We start from the raw sequence: 10,264 nt of genomic DNA, 5'->3' as shown, positions 1-10,264 counted from the left end.
CTCTACCAAAAGTATGTTCCTAGTAGGTATGGAAGTGCACTTGATCTCTGTGCCTTTTAATCTCCGTGTGCACAGATACATTTCACTCCCTGAGAGGTGTGTTTGTTCAGAGTGCATGCAGAGTAAGCCAGAAGAATGGGATGTGATGGGAGGAAGCGGAGGGATGCAGTTTATGTGCATAGCTCTCAATTAGAGCGCTGGCCCTGAGGAAGAAGCTGCTCCTAAATCTGCTGTCCCTGTGTGTACTGCTGCAAGGCAGCAGATTAAAGAGGTGATTACTGCAGTGAGACACAAACCCTGATAGTGTCTGCGAGCCCTTTGTTGTCTTCAGTGTCAGGCAGGTGTTGACCACAGGTGGCTTCATTTAAAGGATACATTTTTTTAGCAAATAATTTTTTTCTTCCTCTTAAAAGTTCTTCAGTGGGGCAAATATAGTTTAAAGACTTTTATACTTGTGAAATCATACCAATGCACTTTTAAAAAGTTTATTAGGCCCATGCTAGGAAAATCAACAAGGTGTTAAAGGAGTTAATTATCAAAAGTTAAATGGAAAATTGATTTGAGTGAATATCCACATTTTTCCCATTTCCATCAAAATATTTGGGAACTAACTCAGTTTCTTCTCTTGAATTTACTACTTTAATGTTGGAGAACACTGTTTATTTCTCATAAATTTATCTCCTTAATATCTAAGGATGTCTAATATTTTCTCAAGTGTTAAACTAGGATTAAAGTGGGTTATGATAAAAAGAAACTTGAATATTTGCTGAGATGAAGGGGAAAAAATAGTCTTAGTTCAGTCTTATTTCTGAAGGAAAGTGTGACCGGACATAGCGGCTGTTAAAGCCTCAGTAAATCTGCCTTCCCTGCTCGTTTGGGGGGTGGGGGGTGTCTCTGTGTGGGGTCAGTATCAGTCCAGTGTCGCATGGCTGACTGACCTGCACATACACAACCTGAGGGTATCATTATTAGGACGTTCTTATGATTACATTTCCCTTCCTGTGGCATTAAGCCCTGAACCTTCAGCCCTGACCCTGAACCAGCACTGATCAATAACACTGACTCCCCTTGACCTTTCTGTACCTTATACACATGCACAGTAACTATACACAGATTCACGTGCACTAAATAAATAAATCCTCACATCTTAGTTGTAAAGCCTCATTAGGAAAAAAAGCGTCCATTAAGAACATAAAGCCCACCCAGGAGTAAGCTTTTGAGGTATTAGGAGGTCTTAATGACTGCATACCAATAACTGTTTTTTTCCCCCTAAGTTTACCCAGAGACATTAAAAGAAAGACATGAACTCAAAGAAGCCTAAATTTAATTTGAGAGAAATGAAGAAAATAAGGTTTATAAAAGCTTTTTACCCCTCAATGCTTTAGTTCTGCTTTCTTTTCTGTTCCAAAGTCACAAATTACGGAAGCTTCTCCTTTCTTCTCCTTAAAATCAGATTTGATAGATTTTTATACATGCATTGTTTATGTCTAAGCTTTTGATTTCAATAATCCGTCAAATAATCATCTAAATAGTGATTAGAGGTCACAAAACACCCAAACCTTTTGTATAAATCATCATGTGTGACCTGAGCATTTGGTTTTCATTAGTAGGGCGGAAATGGTGGAAATGCTGATTACTCAGCACTTTTCCATAAGAAGAGTTGTGACACATTTTATCCGAAAGCACCATTTTTTTCCTGAATATAACCAGAATATAACCAGCAAGTGAAAACCATGTCTGAATGGCAGTGCCACTTTCCATCATCCCAGTCAATTTAAAGCTCTTACAGGTTTTTTTGATGGTGGGAAACACTGCTATAATTTAACACATATAATTTGACTTAAAATTACAGGATGACAACACACTGTCATTTTCCACTTTTCACCACAAATAAGAAAATAAGAAAAATACATTTATTTAAGGGCAAAAAATTACCTTATCGAGTGAGATGATACTTAATGTGTGTGGTGTGTAAACCAAAAGAAAAATAAAGCAACCAAAGTTCAATAACACCATTACATCCCGTAGGAGACTGAGAACAGCTGAGTGCTCAGGCTCATATATATCTGAGCCACTGTCCTGATCCAAGCAGCCATAAAAACCAGCAGGTGGATGTAGAAGCCTGGGGGCCATCACACATTGAGCATGTCGAACACTGCCTGTTGGAAACATCACCAACGGCAGAAATCTTTCTCTAACACAATCTGGCTGACAAAAAGGTCATTTCAGGTCCTTTCATTGTTTTCTCTTAAATCCAGTTGGAGTTTAGCCATATCAGGAACGCTGCATCGCATTAACAAGCTCAGACAGAAAGTCTTTTGTGAGCTGAATAATTATTTTATTGTATGGTCAGCAGTACGGTGTACATTTTAGGACATCGTCAGGTATCAGAAAAAAAATTGTCAGGTGTCAGTTGTCAAAAAAAAAAAAAGTCAGGTATCAGAAAAAAAATTGTCAGGTGTCAGTTGTCAAAAAAAAAATTGTCAGGTATCAGACAAAAAATTGTCAGTTGTCAGTTGTCAAAAAAAAATTGTCAGGTATCAGAAAAAAAATTGTCAGGTGTCAGAAAAAAAATTGTCAGGTGTCAGTTGTCAAAAAAAAAAAAGTCAGGTATCAGAAAAAAAATTGTCAGGTGTCAGAAAAAAAATTGTCAGGTGTCAGTTGTCAAAAAAAAAAAAAGTCAGGTATCAGAAAAAAAATTGTCAGGTGTCAGAAAAAAAATTGTCAGGTGTCAGTTGTCAAAAAAAAAAAAGTCAGGTATCAGAAAAAAAATTGTCAGGTGTCAGTTGTCAAAAAAAAAAAGTCAGGTATCAGAAAAAAAATTGTCAGGTGTCAGAAAAAAAATTGTCAGGTGTCAGAAAAAAAATTGTCAGGTGTCAGAAAAAAAATTGTCAGGTGTCAGTTGTCAAAAAAAAAAAAGTCAGGTATCAGAAAAAAAATTGTCAGGTGTCTGTTGTCAAAAAAAAAAAAGTCAGGTATCAGAAAAAAAATTGTCAGGTGTCAGAAAAAAAGTTGTCAGGTGTCAGAAAAAAAATTGTCAGGTGTCAGACAAAAAATTGTCAGGTGTCAGAAAAAAAGTTGTCAGGTGTCAGAAAAAAAATTGTCAGGTGTCAGAAAAAAAGTTGTCAGGTGTCAGAAAAAAATTTTTCTGGCATATTCATATAAAGGATTTTTTTTTTTAAAGTAAGAAGCCTTACATTGTTTCTTTAATAGTCCAATTTTTCTTTAATATGTTGGTTCTTGCACACCTACAAAATTCCCAAACATGTTGTAAGTTTAGGCTTTACAAACTGAAAGTTTCTATTATTTTATTAGTCTGTACCACTTGCTTAAGTGGAATGGGGATTAAAAAATGCACAGGACTATAAAACCGGGTTGGATCATTAACCAATCTGTTAATTTTAATGTTGGGTATAATAAACAATCTCAGAATAAATCTGCAGTGATTGGGTGATCTGGGTGCTAAAAGCTTTGAGGTTTTTTTTTTTCCCCAATTATGAGCTGTGGTCTTTGGAATGACATTTTTGATAACATTTGTGAAATTTTAGACAACCTGGTAAGTTCTCATATGTATACCTTATAGGTTCACCACCCTTCTAAGAAGGCAGTCCTGACAGACTGGGGCATGGCAAACATAAGAGACACTGTGATGCTTCGTCAAGGGAGTAAGTTCACTGCCCAGGCTACTGGTCCAGCTGGTGGCACATATCTTTACATGGCCCCTGAATGCATACTGATGTTTGAAGAGGCCACATGTCTGGAACAGACAGACATGTGGTCCCTCGGAGCCACATATCTGGAGATCCTGACGGATTCCGCTCCGTGGATGGTTAAAAAACAAAGAGAACTGGCTGCACTAATGGCCACCAAAACCCCACCACATGCCCTATCACATCTCAGTGACAAAAACAGTTTTCTTGGTGGTTTGGTGAGCTATGACCCAGACTCAAGGCCTTCCGCATCTGATGTTGTTAAGTTTCTCAAGTCAGGCCTTGATCTTACGAGCCGATATGGCTACAAGTGGTAATGTTGCTACAGTCTGCAGTTCAAAAGTCTTTCAATGTGAATTATGTTCTACATTATTGTTAACAAAAGTTGTGGTAAATGAAACACTGAATCATTATGAAAGATGGCACCTTGTCAATTGTATTTCAACATTTTATTGTACATTTTGTTGGTCAGACAGTTTTCAAATTACCTGTTGATTTTAAACAAGGATAAATAAATGTTAACAAACACTGTTGTATGATTTTATTGGTCATTGGAAATGTTTACTGGTGCACCTTCCATCCTCTCTCTCTTCAGAAAGATGTATATGTCATTTGCCTCGGCAAACGTAGAAAGTGTAGGAACTGCATTTCTGTTCATGGCAGTTGTGAGCTCTTGGACTAGCATGAGTTATGCAGCAAGGCAACCATCAGGTGTGCAGGGAAACTGGCTGTTTTCTAAAATGTTCTGGCACATGTCTCTGAATTCCTGGTTTGCTACCAGTGAAGGCTCTTCCCTCTCACAGATTAATTGCTTGGCATAGTCTAAAAGGTCTGGGTCAACAATGTGCAGCACATTGCCATATCCTGCGAATGAAAGACAATATTGAAAAGATGTTCACTTTGAATGTTAAAAATAAATGAATAATGACAAAGCTGTTCTAGAACCTGTATAAGAAGCAGTCAGTGTTTACAGATGTTATTACAGAAACTTAAAGATGGAAATATCACTCAAACATTTAGATAAATTTTTAGTTAAAGGTGTCAATATGAAGCCATTTTAGTATTGACAGTAGAAATTCAGAAATCTCTTATTGTACTACAAGTAGGCTTCTTCGGAAGACACAAAAGAGAAAGCACATTATAACAGTTTTACGCTCATTACACTGGCTTCCAGTATATTTTAGAAAATTCATTTTAAAATTTTAGTAATGACTTTCAATGCTCCGAATCGTGAAGCTCCTGCCTTAATTTCTGATCTTATAGAACCCCACGCTCCCTCTCCCAGCCTGTGATCATCTAATCAATGGCTGTTAGTAGTCCCACCAGAAGACCAGAGGCAAGAGATCTTCCAAAGCGGTGGCTCCCAGGTCATGGAATGCTCTGCCTCCATCATTACGTTTCCTTGATTGCATTTATTCTGTATGTTCGATTGTGCTGTTTTATGTTTATCTGTTTTATATTATTGTGAAGCCACTTTGTGGTTTTTATCCTGTGAAGAGTGCTATATCAAAGTAAAAGTAAACTAATGAAAGTTAAAAAACAAACAAAAAAATAAAACCCCACAGGCTTTCAAATGACATACCAGGAGGTGGTGAGGTAAACAGAAGGTCGGGTTTCCCAAATGGACCAGGTGCATTGCGTTGCTTGCGGATGTCATGGGTGTTCCAAACTGTTTGCTCCGTTTTTAAGTCTCTTTGAAGCAGTGGCAAGTGTGAGTACTGCAAGCAGTTGCTATGAAAAAGGAGAATTAAAAAATTAATATGTTCATCTGCTTCTTTGAGGTAGAATAAGTAAAAGCTAAATTTTAATCAGTACTCAAAAAACAAAGGCATTCCTAGACCACATACTTTCATACTGCTGCTTGATTATTTTTCATGTCTAAAAATATTGACTTACATGTGCACAGGATTGTCCAGTTCAAGGATCCCAGACTCCATCATGGCCTACGCATGTTGTTTTGAAAAAGACATAAGTTGTGAAGGTGAGAATTTCATTAGTGAAAAGGTACAGATGTACATAAACAAGGATTCTGGCCTTGTGTTTTCAGATAAACTAATCCATCGTATGTTTAACGAAATTTGGATGGCTACTCTTTGTTAATAGGTTTTACAGGTGAAAGATTTGCTTTACCTCAAATGTTGTCAGCCATTTCTTAATCCATGTCCGCTTTAAAATACTGTTGAAACATTCAGCTCTCTAAACAACAGAAACATGACATTATCAGTTTTGTTGTCAGGTTGTTACTTTAGAAATAGTCATTTACCAGCTTAAAGACATACCTGGTTGTGCACTGATGTCCCCATTCTGAAGCACCTCCATGCCTGATTCCCAAGATCTCGCATGTGAAATGCCATCTGCATTTGACCCACAACAAGGTTCTCCTTTCCTCTGTCCCCCCGAATCATTTGAGGACAGCCTAAAGACACAAACTGAAGATAATTAGTGAATGATGAAAAAATAAATTTATTAACAAAATGTAATCTTTTTTAACCCCCCATTTTTTAGTATATTGCATACCACCCTGTTCTTGAACAGCCTCAAAGAAGTATCTGGCCACAAAGTTTTGCTTGCGGTTGGATGTGCCCACCTTTAGCCATAGAACCTTCCTGGAAAATCTGAAAAGAAAGAAACAGAAAAGTGGCCACTTGTACATATGATTTAATCATGTTTTGGCACTATGTTTGGGTTTTGTTACATTCCCCAAGAGTATGCTGGTTTTCCATTGTATTATGTCTAGGCGTTGTTTCTGGTTCCTCCGGCCATTTTGACTGCCATAGTTGTGTAGGCTTACATGCCTTTGGAATTGAATGTGACTCTTGACTGTGTTCAGACTGACGCGAGGGGAGAGCTGCCTTTTGTTTTGTAATCCCTATCGTAAATTGTACATTTTATTTTCTTTGGAGTTAAATTCTGTTTACTTTATATCAGGGATGTTTTGTTTGTTGTGTTGGTCTTGGCCCTCCCTGAAATTAACTGCCAGTCTGAAATGGAACTTTAAGACTAGCAGGAAATAAGCCTTTTAAAAACCGCCATCTTGAATCCTCCTTCACTATTCATACTTTATCTTGGTCCCTTAGACCAGGCTTGGCCAAATCCAGACCTCGAGGGCCAGTGTCCTGCATGTTTTAGATATCACCCTGGGTAAACACACTTGAATAAAATGATTAGTTCATTACCAGGCCTCTGGAGAACTACAAAACATGTTGTGAGGGTAATTTAGCCATTTGAATCAGCTGTGGATCAAGGACACATCTAAAACCTGCAGGACACCGGCCCTCGAGGCCTGGACTTGCCCATCCCTGCCCTAGACTACTCAGGAGAGATAACACCTCAGTTTACCGCACATCCTTATCTTGAAGCAACTTTGTACTATCACTGAATATAATAAATTAAGTAGCGAATGCCATATTCAAACCTACCCATCAATCCCCAAATGTATCCACATTCCAAAGAACTTCAGTTTATCATTGCCTATATGAAACAACAAATAATAATTACAATTTGTTTCAACAGAAGTACCATCAAAACATGTTTGGAAGGTTAATTGAAAAGATAAAATAAATACCATCAATGTGCCGTGTGTCATTTGGACCACGGCTGATGTAATTCCGACGGGGAATTTTCTTCTTTCCAGGAGATCTCCTCTGAAGACCACTTGCATCCATATACCTCATTATATTAGCAACATCGTCTCTACAGTAACAATAGATTTTACTCTGAGCTCAACAGTAAAACAAGAGAACACTTGATCATATACACACTATTTAACCAACCTGTAACAAGGCCGCACTCCTCTGACATCCCTTACCCGCTTTACCATTGCCCTGATTCCTTGTTCAGGAGACCACTGTTTCATCTCACTCTAAAAAACAAACAAACAGACAATTGAATGTTTGTTTTTTTTAAATCACTACAGAAAATAACATTTATTGTTTCTACAATAGCTCATGACACAGACTTCAGGAAAATATATATTTTTTGCACTGATGTTTTAACGCTTACCTCCACAGCTTTGTGGATTTCAGTAAAAGGTCGTTGGGGGCATCTTCGCTTCAACCCTAGAAGTTTTAAAACTCGTCTCAGATGCCTCTCACTGTTAAAAGACAACACAGACTTACATTATATTAAATGCAAACTGCATGTTTTGTCATTTTAGAGAGTTGTCACGGAAACTGTTGAAATGCAGACTTACCTTATTTTATGCCCATATGAATTCAGTGCACAGCTGATTTCCTTTTGTTTTAAGCCTTTGTTGAACAATGTTATTATCATCATATCTTGAAAGGTTAAGTGTAACAACAACAGTCTAATTGATCACCCACCTCTTACACTGAACATAAGTAATTAACCAGTAAAGTACTAAATCTTTTTATGTGGCAATTACACTAAAAGCATCGTCTATTCAGTGTCCACAAATAAAACATGTGTAGCAAAAAATACACTTCTTTGATATGAAAGAGGTGAACAGTAGTTAATAAATAAGTTGTACTTTAGTCATTTATTTTTAATGCTCTTTTTTTAATAAAAAAAAAAGAAAGTATTTTTGGTACAGTCATGGGAACAGAGTCGGATACTCCTTTCATCATCGTCAGATGACATATTGCAGCAAAGTCTAAAAACAACAACAGAAAAAAACATATCGGGATCAAAAAATATCCCGACAGTAGCAATATAGAAAAGAGAAATAAAGAAAAAGAGCGACAGAAAGGATGCAGGCTGCTCGTGAGCTTTCAGCTTGTCCATTTGCTGAAATGTATACAAAACAATTACTGAACAGTTTAAATTTGAATCACGTTTCACCACTGTCGCTAGCTAGAATGAATTAGCCAGACAAAAATAGTACTGATTTGGTTTCGTACAAAACTGGCTTTCCGTCTCTGATATGTAACTTTCACAACATAACTGCAACTTAATATAACACAACTGTGGCAAAAATATGAACAAAAGGGAGAAAAAGTTAAACTTACCTTGTGTCGTTAGGAGCCTGAACCACGGTAAAACTCCGGTGAGGTCAATGACCTTACGCTCTCCCACGGTCACACGTTGATGACATATTTGGAAATCAATTCGGGTGGGACATGACAACAGCGCCACCTGCAGGAAGATTTTCTCTCTGGTACCTTGTGTTCTGATACCTGACAATTTTTTTTTGACACCTGACAACTTTTTTGTCTGACACCTGACAATTTTTTTTCTGACACCTGACAATTTTTTTTCTGACACCTGACAACTTTTTTTCTGACACCTGACAATTTTTTTTCTGACACCTGACAACTTTTTTTCTGACACCTGACAATTTTTTTTCTGACACCTGACAACTTTTTTTCTGACACCTGACAATTTTTTGTCTGACACCTGACAATTTTTTGTCTGATACCTGACTTTTTTTTTTTGACAACTGACACCTGACAATTTTTTTTCTGACACCTGACAATTTTTTTTCTGACACCTGACAATTTTTTTTCTGACACCTGACAACTTTTTTTCTGACACCTGACAATTTTTTGTCTGACACCTGACAATTTTTTTTCTGACACCTGACAACTTTTTTTCTGACACCTGACAATTTTTTGTCTGATACCTGACTTTTTTTTTTTTGACAACTGACACCTGACAATTTTTTTTCTGACACCTGACAATTTTTTTTCTGATACCTGACTTTTTTTTTTTTTGACAACTGACACCTGACAATTTTTTTTCTGATACCTGACGATGTCCTAAAATGTACACCGTACAGCAGGGAGAAGCTCATCTCTTAATAAATTCAAACACATTTATCAGAATATTGATATAATTTCTTTAAAGATTCAACTGTGTTGAGGTGCCACTCTGACCTTTGTACCCAATATTGATTTGAATTCCTACAGTGAATAGAAATTCTTGAGCACAAAAAGGCTACGGTTACAGTTTATTTCAGTCTTTATCATACACACATCCAAACAAGTATCTCTATAATCAGACGGGAACATTCAGGCTTTAGTTGTGATCTGTAATAAGTGGGTGTAAAGAGCCAGTATTCACATAAAGAGCAATGCAAAGAGATGTGTTACAAAAGTGAATGCAAGCTATATACACAGCACTTTGAAGTGGTTGGAGACATTTCAAGAAACTTGCAGTAATGGGATCTTTCTTTAGAGCTCAGTGTGTGTCAGATTGAGGCTAAAGACAATGAATATCAATTCAGTACAATTTCTCTCCTGCCAGTTCACCCAGAAGATCTCAGTCAGCACTATTAGCATGGTGTCTATGTTTCAGGGCTTGGCTAGCTAAAAGGAAAACTGCTCTTACCCGATTGTGTCTTGAACAACCAGCCAGACGTGGTACTCCATTTAAAGGTTAGTTAAGTCTTTTTGCTTTAACAAAAGAGTGTTAAAAGTATCACTTTTAAACAGACAAGCTTAGAGGCCAGTTGCTGATTTGGGCACCAGCGGTCACGAGTGAAAAAATGGAGACTGCTGGCAGGTGCTTGCTAAAGCCCCATTCACACAGGTTAAGAGACCAGTCAGCGAGTTCCTGGAAACATGGTTACTACGGAAAAGTATTTTGTGACCAGT

At 37.3% G+C, this 10,264-nt stretch overlaps 1 protein-coding gene across 1 annotated transcript; it reads right to left on the bottom strand.

The window, feature by feature from the left end:
- Positions 1–3,189: 3,189 nt before the first annotated feature.
- On the bottom strand, positions 3,190–8,869 carry LOC113008487 (uncharacterized). The gene is made up of 13 exons (XM_026145934.1): positions 8,678–8,869; positions 8,285–8,322; positions 7,903–7,987; positions 7,713–7,803; positions 7,484–7,572; positions 7,276–7,403; positions 7,130–7,181; positions 6,228–6,325; positions 5,990–6,126; positions 5,841–5,906; positions 5,607–5,653; positions 5,293–5,441; positions 3,190–4,574 (listed from the first exon to the last, which is right to left on the bottom strand). The coding sequence occupies exons 2-13, from the start codon at positions 8,307–8,309 to the stop codon at positions 4,399–4,401; spliced, it is 1,143 nt and encodes a 380-aa protein (XP_026001719.1). The 5' UTR covers positions 8,310–8,322; positions 8,678–8,869; the 3' UTR covers positions 3,190–4,398.
- Between the last annotated feature and the right edge of the window lie 1,395 nt (positions 8,870–10,264).

The sequence above is a fragment of the Astatotilapia calliptera genome, chromosome 16, assembly GCF_900246225.1.
Source record: "Astatotilapia calliptera chromosome 16, fAstCal1.2, whole genome shotgun sequence".
Lineage (NCBI taxonomy): Eukaryota > Metazoa > Chordata > Actinopteri > Cichliformes > Cichlidae > Astatotilapia > Astatotilapia calliptera.
Note: the sequence above shows the minus strand (reverse complement) of the source record. Positions and strands in the feature narration are given on the sequence as shown.

Bases quoted from the DNA above. Each gene is read 5' to 3' on its own strand.
- LOC113008487 (XM_026145934.1), bottom strand. From the start codon at position 8,309: ATGTCATCTGACGATGATGAAAGGA. The intron at 7,573-7,712 runs GTAAGCGTTAAA...TTTGTTTTTTAG, and splicing joins AAATCCACAAAGCTGTGGAG to AGTGAGATGAAACAGTGGTC. The intron at 5,907-5,989 runs GTATGTCTTTAA...TCTGTTGTTTAG, and splicing joins GGACATCAGTGCACAACCAG to AGAGCTGAATGTTTCAACAG.